At 40.1% G+C, this 17678-nt stretch overlaps 1 protein-coding gene across 3 annotated transcripts; it reads right to left on the reverse strand.

Annotated features, from left to right (window-relative positions):
- Positions 1-82: 82 nt before the first annotated feature.
- On the reverse strand, positions 83-16489 carry kitb (KIT proto-oncogene, receptor tyrosine kinase b). Of its 3 annotated transcripts, none has more exons than XM_058069328.2 (21): positions 16254-16489; positions 13752-14027; positions 13389-13673; positions 11954-12093; positions 10212-10380; positions 8747-8936; positions 8554-8669; positions 8367-8481; positions 7846-8033; positions 7394-7500; positions 6000-6126; positions 5797-5901; positions 5606-5716; positions 4931-5069; positions 4783-4847; positions 4596-4687; positions 4303-4425; positions 3794-3905; positions 3596-3695; positions 3407-3512; positions 83-2849 (listed from the first exon to the last, which is right to left on the reverse strand). In XM_058069328.2, exons 1-21 carry the CDS (start codon positions 16321-16323, stop codon positions 2706-2708), a joined length of 2880 nt encoding a protein of 959 aa, XP_057925311.2. In that variant the 5' UTR covers positions 16324-16489; the 3' UTR covers positions 83-2705. The 3 variants fall into 3 exon arrangements, with proteins under 3 accessions (XP_057925311.2, XP_057925302.2, XP_078649434.1); XM_058069319.2 differs by having other exon boundaries at positions 4783-4850; XM_078793308.1 differs by lacking the exons at positions 83-2849; positions 3407-3512 and having other exon boundaries at positions 3592-3695; positions 4783-4850.
- Between the last annotated feature and the right edge of the window lie 1189 nt (positions 16490-17678).

Genomic DNA, 17678 nt, shown 5'->3' on the forward strand with positions numbered 1-17678 from the left:
TGTGTGTATGACATGATCCTTTGCTTAGTATGCGTCACTGATAAGCCAGCCCAAAGAATGTACAGTATAGGTGTGTGTTCTGTTTTCTTTTTTTTTTTTTTTTTTTTTTAAAAAAAAAAGACTAATGGATGTTGTTTATGTGAAAGAAGGAAAACAAGGGGAGACAAAGAACTTTGCAAAAAAAAAAAAAACCTAGAATATAATAATCCTATGAACAGGTTGTAAAAGAAGCTCTTGAGTATTATGATACTTATTTCCCAAAATCAGATTTTTTATTTTTAAGTCGAGATGTATATTTGAAATCACTGACAAGACAGCGAGTGCCCCCACCCTCCTCACAGATGACAAAAAAATTAGTGTACACAAAAGACAACCGTATTCATTGTAAAACGGTGCTATTCTTTTCTGTACTTTATGTATGTATATCTCCTCTGCTCTTGAACTGTGCTCCTTTTAACTACCCCAAAGTCAAATGTAATATTAATAATCAATATTTTGAAGCAAAAAAAATGCTATTATTATAACCACCCCACCCTTCTCTCCCTGTTCTCTTGGTCAATTTGAAAAATAAACACAGCTGCAAATATATGTAACAATGTGATTCCCTTGTGATTTATTATTTACACACCAAGAATAAACTACAGACACATTAGACTCGCCTACCATCAAAGGTACCTTCTTTATTATTACAAGTCAACCAACTGTATCAAAACTGCAGGAAACTCCAAACATACCCAGTCAAAATCTAAAGGCACATCTCTATTGTATTTACATTGCATACACATAATGAGACAAAAGAGAACCCACAATCAATCGTGCTAAACTCAAATGACCACACAAATACATACCGTATATGTTGATAAATCACACTACTCACATATATGTACACATGTTACCACTTGCTTATGGTGTTGACTCTCAGGGAGACACTTCATCAAGGAATTATTAAGGCCAATTTGATGATAGCTGGTCCCGTAAAATTAGGATTTGTAAAAAACAAACTGTCCCAAATGTGAGGCTAACACCATCACTATGCTGAACAAAAGCAACTTAAAAGCAACGTTTCCATTCTTGATGCTAATGCTAAGCTAAGGCAGCAAACAAACAACTGTGTATAATGTGAAGAGAGGTATTAGGTAAAGTTTATGTTGACTGAGCTATCTGTTATGAGTTTTCATGCTAAGCTAATGTAGCTAGCAAGCTGCTTTGGTGATAAAACAGATTAAATTTAGTCAAACTAAGTGTTTCAGTGTTTTTGGTTTTAATACCAAGTTAAGGTAGCTAACAAGCCACCTTGGGTGGGAAATATTTGTTTGCTTTCTGTATTTCTGGCCATGATGCTAAGCTAATGATCAGTGAGCTTCTGGTGCTAAAAAAAAAAGATGCTAAAATATGTGAGCCAACATCGGTGTGCTTTCTGTATTTCTGGCAATGATGCTAAGGTAAGTAAGCAATGCATGTTTATGTTTTTATGTTTATGTTTTAATCTCATAATAATGATATTTTATTTAATAATTTTGACTTTTTATCTCATAATTATGACTTTTCATCACATAATTTTGACTTTATCCCAAAATTATGACTTTTTCATTTCATGATTTTGACTTTATGTCATAATTATGATTTTCTTATCTCATAATTTTGACTTTTTATCTGGTAATCTCGACTTCTTATCACATAAATATGACTTACTGCCTCATAATTATGATTTTATCTCACAATTCTGACTTTTTTATCTAATAATTTTGACTTTGTGTTATAATTATGATTTTCTTATCTCATAATTTTGACTTTTTATCTGGTAATCTCGACTTCTTATCACATAAATATGACTTACTGCCTCATCATTATGATTTTATCTCACAATTCTGACTTTTTTATCTAATAATTTTGACTTTGTGTTATAATTGGGATGTTCTTATCTTATAATTATGACCTTTTATTTCATAATTTCCAGTTTTGTGTTCCCAGTGTTGATGCTAAGCTACATATGCTATCAAGCAGCTGGCTCAGCCCTACTCAGAGATGACTCTGTCTGACACACATTCAATTGAGTCAGATAAAAAACTATTTGCCCAAGCGTTTTAAGATACTGTTATAATCCCAGTCTGGATTCATCACTACCATACTGCTTATGTTTATGTTGTCGTGCTGGACTCTGCTTTTTGTCGACATGCATCTGAAAGTTGTAACACACAGATCGATACAACAGTTGACAGAAAGCATTACTGAAAGCAGTGCAGCTTATATACACCTTGTACCACATAAAAGCCCAGTGATCTACATTCACCTTGAATGCACAGAACAATTTGGCTCCTGTTTGTTGAGAAATGGTATAGATATGAGTGTGTATATATTGTATGTACTGTATGCGTGTGCACGCAACCTGTCTCCACAAGAATTTAGTAGAATTTAATACAGAAAACTTAAGTATCTAAAGGAAAACTGCACTTTTTTGGAATTTTTTCCACAATCCGTTATGTGAGACTTGAACGTGCATGTCTTTGTCTTTACTGTGCATTCTAACGATATAAAAACATCTAAAAAGAGACAACTCAGAATGCACGTCTTTGAAATGATGACAAAATATAGCCATGACCACACATTCTGCTGCTGGACTTTCCATGTATACGTACGCTGAACGATACCATGGTTTGATTAGAACCTTTCGTATGACATTCCACTAAATTAATGTGAGAAGTGGTTCAGACATAGTCCAGGAAGACGTCAGCCGTGCTCTGCAGCAAAGGCTGGGTGGGTGCTGTGGTGCTGCACACTGAGCTCAGCCTTCGTGATGGCACCCTCTGCTGCTCTGATGGCCCTGAAGCGTTGTTCAGTGTGAGGTAAACCTGAGGAATGACACGCACATACGTTTGAGAACGTTTGGCCTACATTTTCAGCTTCAGACCCAAATTCCAAACTTGCTTTCTCCTAATACAAAAGATCATTACAGTCACACTGAAAAGGGACTTGTATATTTTCAAGAAAGGCCTCGGAAAAGGCATTACAACTTGTTCCTCACGATGTCCTGTGTGGAGTGCTTCGGCAGTACGGTTTCCATGGAATGCTACTAGGTGCCATTCAGTCCTTGTACAACTAGGTAGGAGTCAGCAGTAAGAGATATTTACGACACAATATATTGCCCTGCATTGCAAACAGCCTCCTCTAATAAGAAAATCAATGTGCCGAAAAACAACACTTTTTATGTGAAGATGTACCAGTGACGCTTGAACACTGCGCTATCAGTGATCTTTCCCCCAAGAAGAAACCAACACTCCCATACCACATGCTGACATTTTGAATACATTTAAATATAATCAACAAAGTATCACAAGGGCTGGACATGTGATGTACCCTGATATTAAAATACAATCAAAATCATTCATGTTGTTTTTTTTCTACTCACATTCCTGGTATTTTCTGACAAAAGGAGTTCAGTTCTCTCCACCAGTTTTCTAAAAGGGGGTCTTTTCAAGGGGTCCTGATTCCAGCATGAGAGCATCATGTCATACCTGCGGGGATCAGATTCATTTTTTTTGTAGTTAACCCATCAAAAAAAGACATATTAACATGAAAATAAATTATTGGAGCTTACATCTCAGTGGGTGCAAACTCTGGTTTGCTCATCCGATGGCCCTCTTGAATCAGTCGGTAAAATGCTGAGCCCACCTGCATCCCAGGATAGGGACTGTTACCTGCATCACACACACACAATGTGTATGATAAAGTATGGTATGGAAATGGAATACATACTTTTTGGTATTCTGAAACTGATCAAAATGAGCAAGTATACCCAAAGAAAAGATTTCCCATAGCAGGATGCCATAAGACCAGACGTCACTCTCAAATGTGTAGACACAATCGAAGATGCTCTCGGGAGACATCCACTTGACTGGGAGACGTGCCTGCGGGAATAGAGACAACATTACATTTTTTGCCATTTTCCCCTCTAATAATTAACCTAAATGGTTGTAAGTTATTGCTATAGCAGTCTAAAGAATTCCCATAGTTGATGAAATCAACACTAACACTATTTTTTCAAGATTTTGAATGAACATTTTTGTATACAGTGTATAATCCCGACTCCACCCACTGACACAGAGCGACTGAATGACTTATAGGAGGGTTCACTCTGTTCATTCCGCTATATTAGTGCAAATGAAACTGTTTTTTTAATTACATTGATTCTATCAGGAAAAAATATTCTTCTAAATTGAAGAAATGATATTATGGAACCTGTGATCTGTGCACAAATGCAGAAAGGAAGAAGAATGGAAAGAAAAAAAGGATGTGTTTACTGACGTTGCCTCGGAGCACATAGCTAGAATCGGTGGTGATGTCCCGTGCCAAGCCAAAGTCACAGATCTTGGCCACCCTGCCGTGAGTCAGTAGAACATTCCTGGCTGCGAGGTCCCTGTGGATGCACTGCACGCCCACATATGTACGCCCACACAAACACACACACACCAACGGGCAAACACAAACACGGATGTGAGTATTATTGACTTTGGAACCGGTTCTGCTAGTCACCAACAAACTGAATGTTTGATGCGTCTTTTGTTGGATAAGACTGTGACGGCTTCTTGTAGACTTACGTTTTTAGAAGTGATGTATTCCATCCCTTTGGCCACCTGGTAGGAGAAGCTGAGAAGATCTTCAGAATCCAGAGAAAGCTCATCTACATCATCTAGAAGACATTAGGCACAAAATTATTTACGTATACAAGCTGGACTGTGGATGTGCAGTTTTGCTGCAATGCATGATGGAAAAGTGTTTTCTTACCTGACTGGGAGGATCTTTCTTTGTCAGATGGACGCATAGGCATATATCCTGTACCTGCCACCTCTCTGCTGCACACATACATGCATACAGAATTAGAACTATACAATATATGTGAGAAATATATGTGATTTGTACATTTGTACCTCACCTTGTTGGCTGTGTGTGTTTGGAGACATTGCGATAGTAGCTGTCACCAATTTGGGAAATTAGGAAGGACTCTCTTTTTCTGCGCAGGAAGTTGAGGAGGTCGCCATAGCAACAGTATTCAGTGATAACTAAAATTGGACCTGGGGGTGCAGAATTATAAATATGGAAATCTGACTGCAACTCCACAAAACAAATACACTAAGCACTGAGACGCGGATGCTGTTTGTGATTATAAGTAGTTCATTATAGCATGAGTTGACTATGTGAGCAAACACCAATATTTTATCTTAAAAAAAAGCATAATTCAATACATTTAATGAGTTTTCATGCCATCAGCACCTGCTTCATCTCTTTCTACTTATATGCTGTCCATCAAGATGCTGCAGTGCGGTCGATGAGAATGCCCAGACAGGTAGATATTATTGCTTCACTGCACTCAATCTACATCTTCATGGTAAGGCTGGTCCGCCATTGACTTGACTGTCCAATATTGGATTGCTATTAAAAGCATAATAACCGCCTTGCATTGCAGCAAGTTAGTGCTTTTAAGCCACCTCAAGCAGCCATGAAGAAATCAATAATTAAGTCAAGCCAAAGCAAAACCTGAACACAAGACTGAATGTAACTTTTTCTTTTTTTTGTTTTTGTGCATCTAGGTTCAGATGGCTCCTCTCACCTCCGACGGTGCAGGCTCCCAGCAGGTTCACGATGTTCATGTGGTTGCCAAGATAACTAAGCACCTTTAACTCTGACATCAGCGCCTCCTTCTCTGTGGCGTGAGCATTGTCTGCAGTGACATCATCAGGGCGATAACTGAAGCGTCTTTTTAGAGTATCGCTTATTGATCAAACCTTTGATTTCGCTTACGTTTGAGCATCTTGACAGCAACAGTTGTGATGGTGTCAACCGAGCACAGGCCGTATGCTGTGGCTCTTACCACCTTCCCAAAAGCCCCAGAACCAAGCGTTTTTCCTGCGTGGTGACATACATGATCGTAGTTATTACAAAAAAAAAATCCAACTCAGGAGGAAGTAACACAAGAAAAACACAAAGCTTGACATGCTATATACCAAAGCGTAGCTTCTGTCGGGAAAACTCCCATTTGGAGTCATATGGAAGCTGGTTGGGGTCAAAATATATATAGTTGTTGCCATGGATACTCTCGATGACCTTCCATTGGATTTGAAATTTTGGTTTCTGTTGAAAAGTGAGAGGAAGAGTTGGTGCTTAATAATACAGACACCAGTTACATGGAGCAATTCTATTGATAACTCATCAGCAGCCTTAAAATCAGGTGCACTTGGGCAATCATTTACTCATTAATTTTATACTGCTTATCCTCACAAGGGTTGCGGGTGTGCTGGAGCCTATCCCAGCTGGTACAGGCGCGGTACAGCCTGGACTGGTCGCCAGCCAATCACAGGGCACATATAGACGCACATTCACTCACATTCATACCTATGGACAATTTGGAGTTGCCAATTAACCTAGCATGTTTTTGGAATGTGGGAGGAAGCCGGAGTCCTTGGAGAAAACCCACGCACATATGGGGACAACATGAGATGGTTGCTAGCCACTTGTACGCCGTGCAGCCCTCTTGGGCAATCAGATAAGAATTAATAATTCTTCTTAAAGGAGACATAAAGTCATGGATCCATTCTCCGCTGGAGTGTGGAGTTTGCATGTTCTCCCATTGCATGCGTGGGTTTTCTCAGGGTACTCCGGTTTCCTCCCACATTCCAAAAACATGCTAGGTTAATTGGTGACTCCAAATTGTCTATAGGTATGAATGTGAGTGTGAATGGTTGTTTGTCTATATGTGCCCTGTGATTGGCTGGCGACCAGTCCAGGGTGTACCCCGCCTCTCGCCAGAAGACAGCTGGGATAGGCTCCAGCATACCTGCGACCCTCGTGAGGATAAGCGGCATAGAAAATAGCTGTATTTTAAAATTAGTGCGTGGCTAAAATGTTGTACTTCAATGACTTTACTGTTACATTTTGGCTCTTTGGCACTATGTAGTCACTTCAAAGAGGCAAACAGGCAGATCTTAACTCAAGTAGCTGCCAATTCACAGGCAGAGAACCGTGCTGTGAGGGCAGTCTATACTGAATGGCTTGTTGAAACATTTTCTGACGTAGGCATCTCACAAAAACATACTGAGTCTGAGTCACGGCATACGAGTAAGAGCAAGATGTCATCCTGTTCAGATGCGTGTCAATTTAATCTGGTAGCTGAGTCATTTCAACTTAATTAGGATACACTTAGATTGTTTAAAAAGGGATGAAGAAGCTCATCTGAGCAGGATGTGCGTGACTTTTTGGAGGCATGACACATGAAGCAGATGAATGAAACCCCTTTTGCTAGGAACCGTCGAGGCACCTCATTTTTTTGTCAGTAAGGATGATGGGATCGAATCCATTCTAATGTGAAGTAGTGACATGAATTTACATATATGGCTCTTACCTGCATGTATTTATAGAGCAGAACCACAAGGAACAGGCAGAGTAAGGCGCCGATGGCCACTATGCCAGTTAGAAGCGGGGTGAACAGTTTATGGGGGACAAGTCGCTCTGAGAGGAGAACAAAGCCACAATGAGAAGATACACACACACACACACAACTTTACACACAACATAGGCTCAATATTGAGACCGTATTAAGACAGACAGCTGCAGCAGTGGTGTTTGTTTGTGTGTCCTGGATTAGCAAGGCAACGCCGTCTAATCCCAGCCTGCACTGTCAGCAAAATCTAATCTCATTCAATCTGTAGCCAGTAACCACACACCTGGCCACCATGCACACAGGGGTCAAAGGGTTTGTTTATGTGTATGCTTATGGCGGGGGTTTATGAGCTAACCGCCTCTTTGCTGTCTGCTTTAATTGTGTGTGTGTTGGAGATATTAACGATGCGGTACCGCTGATGGAGAAGAGCGTGAAGGCTTCTTCTCCCTCTGTCGAAGCCACACACTCCAACGTATGGTAGTTGGCGTGCACCTTGCTGATGTTCAATCGGCTCTCCACCTCACTCCTACTAAAGGCGGACTCCGTCACTATGGTGACATCTACGGTTTCCCATTGGGTGGCATTGGGCAGCTGTGAGCACCTGTGGAGAGGTCATCAACAAGATCACTTGTGTAGCATTGTGTGCACACTATCAAAAAACTCAATGTACTATTTTTTAGAAAGTCTTAGACGTTTGTTGCCAAAAATCTAACTTTGATGCTGAAATTAAAGATTCTAACAACGCTTATTTTGGTGGTCTGCAGATTTAATGCTAATGAACTGTTCCACGAATAACAAATCTTTGGAGGATATTTTCTACTCACCCCAGACTTACTGTAGTTACTAAGGTTTTAAACATATATAAAGTCAAACAACTCTAAAGTCTTCCGCCATATTCTGTCAGTGCATAGGTGATATTAGTATAATGTAATACCTTGTGTGAGGAAGAGAACACAGGTACCAACTGATTTTAGGAACTGGATGACCAGCAGCCACACACTTGACCTGACCATCGACTGGCCCTTCCTGGGCGATGATGACTGGCTTACCTTGTAAAAGTGAATAGACAATGTTATCAAAGATGCTCATTTAAACTGTATTAATGTTGAAAAATGACTTACTATTGACATATACTTCAAATAAATATTCAAAGGATGCGTCTTCATGGCTGGTGGAGAATTTATAGATCCCACCTTCTGAGCCAAGAACTCTCACCAGTCTCAGCTCACTGATGAACCTGAAATAAAGTTGATTCATTAGTATATTCAGATGTGTGTATTTGTACTGGAATCCTATTGTAGGTTACAGTGATACCTGTATTTGTGTTTGTGGATTGTGATAACGTGCTCTGTGGTGTTGAGCAGTCGTTTGTCGTTGTAAGACCAGAACAGTGTGCTGGGTGCCGGATAGGCATCAAACTCCACTCTGAGACTCAGGCTCTCCCCCTCTTGCACATCGGCTCGGATGGGACTTGGATGGCCAAACATGGTAATGAACCCTTTATCTGTATAAGATATACATATGATAGTTAGCAAACACTGTTGACACTAGAGTTGGTCACTTAGGAGCAAAACCTGCATGTTTAGTATTTTAGTATGTTTGGTAAATGTTGACGGTCTTATTAATAGTGCATGTTTCTGCCTTTGTGTTATTCACATTAAAGTGCTTAAGAATTGCTGTGGTTCCACTGCACAGTGCTACTACCCTCCTTGGTGTATGGGAAAAATGATGGAATCCAAACCGCATCAGTCAGTATGGTACATGCAAACATCAACCATGGAGGAGAATGAAGGTAAGGAGAGCTAACATAGCAGCAGGATAAGCTCATGTTATCAAGTGTGTGTTTGTTTTTTTGTCACTTTTGTCATATATTCTCAATAGTAGTCATGACAATGATGCTTTCTATGAATAAGCACCAAATGTTGAGTGGCATTGTACGTGATATCTATGTGTCAATATTGGAATCCTGGCATGACGAAGTATGAAAAATAGTACCCGGCAGTCCCTGCTTTTGCCAATGAAGATGTATCAATGGCAACAGCTATGCCAAATAGTGGAAAATGGAGGTTAGAGTCCAATTATAACACTCAGATGCTCATTCTGGAAATAGTTAATTACTATTTTGGCATGGTAACTGCCTCTCATAGCATTCACATACAATTTTTTGTATTTATAGCCCAAAAGTGTCTGGTCAAATGAAATAAACCAAACTATTTTCTTATCCAGGAACTAATTCAGGTTTATGTTAAGTCTGCCTTTTCATGGGTCAATTTTTATGATGTACCAGAAAGTCTTCTCCTGTTTTGTTAGCAGACCGTTTCTGCTGTTTGTTCTGTCATTCTATACGCTCTTAAAACCTGGCTCCCTCTGGTCATGGTCTTGTTGGCAAGTCGTGTCTTGACATGCCCCAACTGGCTTTTTCATTGGATTTTTTCAAGTGAGGGTAGATGTCCCCCCAGGGCACTTTATTTGCATAATATGCAAAAAGATCGTTTTTAAGGCGTGTCAGGGTTGTTTAGTGGATTTTTTTTTCTTAGGTAAGAAAGCAACAATCTTGGTTGCTTTTAGTGCAACACATTTCAGCAGGTGACATCATGTCGACAGTTAACAGCTTTACCTTTATTACTGTGACGTTAACCTTCTAATAGGTCCATTGAAGAAGGGAAGTTGTATCATACATGCATGTTGCATCAATCTTGTTTTTATGAAGTATTCCCCAAGGTTAGATGATTTAAGAAAACTCACATTGTACGTATATGCATGAACACATAATTCTCACCACAGACATTGAGCTGTAGTCCTGTGGAGCTGCTGCCTCTCTCATTGTGGGCTGAGCAGCGGTATGTCCCTGAGTCTGTTTGCTCCACAGATGTAATCACGAGCCGGGAGCCCCTTTGATAACCATGAGACCCAGGAAGGATGTGTGAGGTGTAGGATTCATCTGGATGCTGCAGAACAAAGGGGGCACAGCTAAGCATATGTGATCAATACAGAAGTACTGTAAACAGGATCTTATACATCTATAAAGGGCCAGAAAAGTTTTTTTTCTACAACTTTCATAGAAGCTGCCCTTTGCTGGCCTTTATTAACTTGCGTTTGTTCCCAAGCTAATGAAATTTCCTTCAGGCGTGGCTGACTTGTCACATTAAGAAGAACGGGATGGACGCAACCTTTGTTCAGCAAAATCAAATCACCCTTGCAGCCAAATAGCAGCTTTATTACATTTGAAGAAAACACTCTCAAAGCATTCTTGAGGTTGTACTATTAATATGGGATGTTCAAACATGAGAAACGGATGCAGGCCATGATCAAGTTTGTGCTTTAGTCCGTCTAACAGTTCTATTTGCCATTAACTGACTCTTCAATGGTGTTCTAACAGTAATATGTGTGCCTCGAGCATTTTCCTCACTTCTTGGCTTCACTTTTGAGACTTTTCAAACAGTTGCTTTTGAAGTTCAATCAATCATCATGAAGGAAAGACCTCGTTCCTCATAGAGAAGATCTGTAGCTCACATAACAGTGTTTGTAAAATGTTAATAAGGGGCCGGGTATTAGTGCTGTGTCCACATGGGCAAACGGCGTGTTCCCAGTACTAAAAGCTGAATTCCAGCATCAAGGACAGCAGATTTAGATTTTGGACAGCAGACGTGTAATACACTATTGCGAGACCTTTAAGGCATATTCAAAACTGTTTTCCTCGTCTCTCGCCTCCAAACGGCCAGGAAGAGAGTCCACTCTGCGTTGATTCTGCATTTAGACACTTCACAGAACAACAGTGAACAGAGTGAGATCTTGTCTAAGTCTTACAGTCGCTTTGACTGTGGGGAGAAAAGGAGTGGAGGCTATTCACGAGCAATGCAAGGTATTGTAGTAGAAATAAGGAGGGGAAAAAAATGTTAACGAGCAAGATGATCAACATGAACGAGTTAGTATGCCGAATTTATTCCAAAGTGGTAGCAACATAAAAGGCAATAAAATGAACTTGCCCACCTCAAACATATCCAACTAACTACACATTGAGGCGCAGGGCCTTCGTTCTGACAGTCAACACTCACTGAGTCATGTGGTTTGCAAAGTAAATTGTATACAAACGGAATAAATGGTATACACTCACAGAAAGTCACTGCAAAAGAAATGCTGCTCTTTAATGCAGTTGACAATCCAGCATTCCAAGAAATGCTGAAAACGTTTAACAGACAGTACCAATAGCGTGTGAGAAAATACATGTCATAAACTTTACAGAGTGAAAGAAATATTAAAGAAAATATCGCATTACTATTATATCTTATTATTAATTTTATATATTATCATAATGGTGGCTTATTTGGTATTAAAAATGTTGACAATAACATTGTTTAGCGTCAATTCGTGGGACAAGTGAAAGCTCTAGAGACCCAAACTCAAGTAACCTTTCCAAATTAAACATGCCTTCAGCCTGAATATTTACTTGTCCCTTTAACAGAAACAGCCCGTGTTGTTTAGCGGAATAGCCACTTGATGCCGTGATTGATGCCAACTCACCGCTGTTGAAGGGTAGTCCCACTTGACATTAAAGTCTGGATTGACATTGGAGGAGCTACACGTAACTTCAAACCTCTCTCCCTTCCGCAAGATAACCTTGCCCCTCTCAGACAATGTGATGATTGGAAGCACATCTGGAACTGGTTAAAAGGAAAAAAATAAAATAAATAAATGCATTAGAGCATCCTACACATTTCCGGCTCCGGAAATAATTACTTTGGCTAATGTTGCCATTTAAAAGAATACATTTGACAAGCATAAACATAATTGGTATGCATACCAATGAAACCAATTAACTAAAAGAGCCTCAAGAGTGTCATTGGAAAGAAACGAGTTAACCCCACACACATGCACACTAACACGTTTAGATTTGCATATCCTCAATCTTAGGCAGACATAAACAGCTGGATTAATTGCTATCAATAAACGTCACTGACGTCACTTCGGCTCTCGTGTTTGACAAAGGTTGTCATAACTCTGTTTAGCCCAAACATCGTGTGCATGCGTCGTTACAAAGCTTTGTTTAATACGAGGCTCTGCTAATCTCCACGTCCTTCACCACATCCGACTCTGCGCTCCTTCTCTGCATCGGTCAAAAAGGAGACTAGTTTGTCTTTGGAAATTGTGATGCAGTGCGGGGACAGATAGAAACATGAAGGTCAACACTTCATTTGTCAGTGATGTTGAGAGTTGTACCAACCTGTTTTATATGCCAGTGACCACTTTATGTTTTGTCATTAGGCTTGGATTTTTATTACCTCCACCAAGGTTATGTTTTCATTGCCTTTGTATGCATGCGTATATAATACTATATATCTGCCTACATTACCAGTGCAAACTATGCATGTACCTTTAATTTGTATTTGAAACATTTTTAAGAAAATTATGGTATAAAATCAAAAGAACGGTTATAGCTTTTGCTAAAAAAAAAAAAAGAAGAGTGTGAGAACACTTTGTTTCTTTTTATGAGCCAAGCCAAATTGTTTATTATTATTATTATATTTTACAGTGACTAATCTCTTTTTACACTTCATTGTGTTGAAAAGTGAACTCAATGAGGTGTATCTGACTTGTAAATGTCTTTCACATTTTGCACTTTTGTCATATACTATTAACATTGGTGTTGTTTTTACAGCCTTTTAGTTGTTTGACAGATGTTTAATCTGTGCCTACTGCTCTCTGCAGGACTGGGATAGAACATTATGATTCATATTCATTACTTAATCATATTATTCATATTCATTCTACATTATGATAGAACATTATGACATTATCAGTTTTATGCTTAATTTGATTAATAGCAGAAGAAGTAATGCCACGCTTGGCCGTGGGCTTCTCCTCTACCGATTACTATTTGTTCCAACATTTTCCCACCAGCCCCCATTCAGTCTCACATCCTTAGTGCCCAAATGACAAAAAAGAAGACGTTCTTTACCTTGCCGCACATCCACAGTATACTGGCTGGATGTCACATTATCTCCACCTCTGTGGCCCACACACACGTAGCACCCCTCAAACTCCTTCTTTGTATTGCCAATAATAACACCTTGCTCACGGTGGGTCCAGTAATTCATAGTGGAGGGCAAAGGTCGCCCGTCACATGTCTGCAAAGCCAGCAGGGTGACTTCAGGGTCAGTCACAAGGCAGGGAATGGTGCAGTTCTCCCCAGCCCGCACCAGGATGACATTGACCATGGTGCGCTGGAACGCATTAACAGGGTCTGCGCAGATAAAAGGTGTAGAGTTGATATGGGAGTCTATGAAAGCATACTGTACTCTTCATGGGCCATAACACCCACCTTTCACGTATACATAGATGGAGCTGTGTTCTTGTGTGCTGTTGTTGATGCATGTGTAGCGGCCCATGTGGTAGGCTTGTGCCGCAGGTACCTTGACAACAACCACGCCGCCCTCCCCCACCTCACCCTCCAGTCTGCGAGCTTTCTCCCTCTGCCACCTCAACCTGGACGGCACGCCAGACGTGGTTGCATTGTCATGGCAATAAAGCTCCAGCTTCCCCCTCTTGGGGACGACAATGTGAGGCCCGCTGGGGGAGATGACAGGCTTACACCACACTGGAAAAGAAGACATGGGATGAGTCTTAAAGGTCCTACCCCTTTACTGTCCCAATGTCCCACCAGATCCAGCAGAATGCCCAGTGGCATCAACCCCCAAAACTATTAGACCAGGGGTCTCAAACATGCGGCCCGCGGGCCAAATGTGGCCCGCAGGACACTAGTTTGAGGCCCCCGCCTTGATATGAAAGTTTAATGTTAGTGCGGCCCGCGCAAGTTTGATATGGATGCTGTAAGTATCATGTACCCAGAAAAAAATATTACGTTTGATTAATGTTCATGTTAAAGGTTAAATAACTGGTAATAGTTATCCTCCCTATCCGTGTGGAAGTGGTAAGTTTTTGGCTATTTAAGTTTAAAGGAAATAACTTGAAGGCTACCGTTTAGGTCGCTAGCTCTCTAGTTTGCGAGTTAGCATGTGCCTCAAGACCCTGCAGTTGCGCAATATGTTGTAAATAAAAAAAGTATAAATGTGACTATAGTCGTGTTTTGTCATGTCTACAGGGCTCTAATAATGCTTTGTTCATTTTAATCTGAAAAAAATAATTTGTCTACCCACCAACTATATGTGGTTTCTTAAGTTTTTATTATTTGCCGTTTTATTATTATTATTATATTTATTTATTACTGATTGATTTTCTTTATTCTTGATTTGTTTATTTATTTTTCATCTTATTTTGTGTAGAAAATAAAAAGTAAGATATCTGAGAACAGTGGAATGTTTTATCAGAGCTTTTCTTGTAGAAAATTGAACCAAAGCGAAGTTTTTTGAATAAATTTTTGTTTTTAATAAATACGTTTTTTTTTGTTTTTTTGGGAAAACCTGATGCGGCCCAGTCTCACCCCACCCGAGCTCCAGTGGCCCCCAAGTAAATTGAGTTTGAGACCCCTGTATTAGTCCATCCGTTCTCTGCTGTGTTGGACTTCTGCCTAGCAGCAGGTGACCATGTGACTTGAGAAAAAACAAACAAACAAGCATAAAGTTTTCAGTAATTAAGTCAGACTATTTTGTCTGTGCATTTTCAGTAGCAGAGCGACCAGCTGAGGGGCTACAAAATAATACAATAGAATACTATGCAGAGCTTAATGTGATGATTAAATAGCATACTTTGATTTGCACACAGCCTCCGAAGACATAGTGCTCAGCGGGCCAATCAATAAGTATGAGCTGTCTAGAGCTGAGTAATCATTACCTAAGGCCCCTAAAGTCATTCCATTAGGATGAATAAACATTTCCATAGTGTCTTTCTCTTTCCTCCTCGTGCATGTTTGCTGCGTTTTCAAGAACAGGATCTTCATGTGACTGTTGTGCCTTTGGGCCAAGCGCTATAGGATGGACATGCAACACTGACTCTGAAATGTCAATATCTGCTTTTTTTGGGAGAGATTTGAAAATGAAAAAATATTTTGACCTTTACTACAGAGGTAATGCAATACGTTGTCAGCTTTATGAAGCTGAACCATAATCAGAGTTTACAGTTTGGAGATATTTTGTTTGTGTAAGACCACCATCTTTGTTCTGCTCAGTGCACACAAGCTATCATTTGAGGGCCGATGAATAATTGATTGCCTTCAAACTGACAACACACACACGCACACACCTGTTGCTTAGTGAGAAAAGAAACTACACCTCCGCCCTTTCCCTTCTTAGCGACAAGGTGGTTATGCAAATGAGCCGTGATATCTGTAAACTTGAACTGACAGGTTGAGTTAAAGTGCACTATTAAACACCAGCATACTAACTCCTGCTTTATTTACGCTTGTAACTCAATCATTACCGCCTGCATTGCCTTTGGAATTTGCTATCACAAATATGGATATTTTTAATACATCCATACTTTTTACTATATAGGCGTCTCAACTCATGCTTTGTGAGCTGTATCTGGTCCAGCATGTCATATTATGATATTATGTGGACCATATTTCACATTTATTAGTTACTCTGTTTTTTTTTTTTACTTTGTGAGCATTTCTGTAGGACATTTCTCAGCAAATAATTCTCACAGATCATATTAACACAACATATGCAGGGAGTGGACATTTAAATAGGCTTACATGCTTCATAGCTTATACACTTATCAATTCTAAATGATGCAATAAAGCAATAATGCATTAAACATGCATCCTAAAAGAGAGCAAAAGCTTTTGTGCAATATAGCTAAATTTGGCATACAACACTATATAAAGACTAAGATAACTGTCAAGACAGCTCTGTGTTTTTCTTACCTGTCAGTGGCAGGAAAACAAAATGTGATGCAAAAACAATCCATAAACATGTCATGCTGAAGTGTTTCATGTTAGCTCTCCACTCTATGTGCCTGAGGCCATCCTGCACAGTAAGAATAAAGACTATTACTCCACAAAGTGTCCAGAAAAGATCCACTCTGGAGTAATGAGCTGTAAAGGAAGAGTCTTCTGTGATGGATCCAGTTGGTCTTAAAGATACAGTGCACTACTCAGCCTCCTCCTTCTCCCCTTCTCTCTCCTCCCAACATTGGCACCTCCCCCTATCCCGTATTGGTTGGAGGCAAGCCAAAGGAGATGAGAAGCACATTACTGGAAATTTACTTGACAATTTCCAGCCTTGCCGCATAATTACAGAAAGAATGAGACAAAACACGGAATTGTGCTCAGCTCACTTACTTTGATGAGGTGCTAAATGTCTTCTCACACATTTTACTTCCGCCTGCTGTGATGCTCATTCTGGGCTCATTCTGTTGGTAATGCTGGCATTTCATTAGCGACCCCAGTTTAGTAAAACTGAACTTTTATAAAGATAATATATCTCTGTCAGAGAACTATTCATATAATAGTTAATTAAGTAATAATGAATAGTTATCATTATATGTGACAATATTTACAGATTGTAAACCGATAGCAATGGCAAACTGGTTCCCCTTTTTTTAATTTTAACAAAAATACATCTTCTCAGTGGGCGGCACGGCGGTTGAGTGGTTAGCACGCAGACCTCACAGCTAGGAGACCAGGGTTCAATTCCACCCTCGGCCATCTCTGTGTGGATTTTGCATGTTCTCCCCGTGTATGCGTGGGTTTTCTCCGGGTACTCCGATTTCCAAAAACATGCAAACACTCCAAATTGTCCATAGGTATGAATGTGAGTGTGAATGGTTGTTTGTCTATATGTGCCCTGTGATTGGCTGGCCACCAGTCCAGGGTAGGCATAAGTTGGCTTTTGCGTTGTTGACTGTTAGGACTACATTATCACAATTTCATTGAACAAATATTGTAAATAATCCTTCTGTGTTTGGGCCGGCAGAGAAGGCTTTGCTGGCCTTGACTGCACCCCACTATTTTAATAATATAAACAAGTCAAAGAGAAGCTGCCCCTCTCTTTGTCCCATCGACTGTGCCATTTGTGCTCACGCTAACAGATCATGGACATAAGACGCCAAAGACACGTGGAGTCTCTTGTTCTGCCTTAATCACAAACCAGACTTGCATCACTATCACTCTGCATCACTCTCCTGGGCCAAATGAGGTTTATCGATACACAGAGGCCCTCGGTAACCACTTCATTCACTTGTTCTCCTGCTCTATATATGCTTCTATATGGGGGGGGTTGTGTTTGTGGATGTGTGTGACTTGCTCCTTAGAAGAAATATGTGAGCAGACAGTGGAACTGTTGTATTA

This window comes from Doryrhamphus excisus, linkage group LG9 (genome assembly GCF_037039965.1).
Source record: "Doryrhamphus excisus strain RoL-2023G ecotype Guam linkage group LG9, RoL_Dexc_Guam_v1.1, whole genome shotgun sequence".
Classification (NCBI taxonomy): domain Eukaryota; kingdom Metazoa; phylum Chordata; class Actinopteri; order Syngnathiformes; family Syngnathidae; genus Doryrhamphus; species Doryrhamphus excisus.

What these genes read in the sequence shown, in the direction of transcription:
- kitb (XM_058069319.2), bottom strand. Translation starts at nt 16,323, where the DNA reads ATGAAACACTTCAGCATGACATGTTTATGGATTGTTTTTGCATCACAT. An exon ending in ACTACAGCTCAATGTCTGTG is followed by an intron (nt 8,937 to 10,211) that starts GTGAGAATTATG and finishes TATCTTATACAG; the next exon opens with ATAAAGGGTTCATTACCATG. An exon ending in TGCTGTCAAGATGCTCAAAC is followed by an intron (nt 5,717 to 5,796) that starts GTAAGCGAAATC and finishes ATGTCACTGCAG; the next exon opens with ACAATGCTCACGCCACAGAG.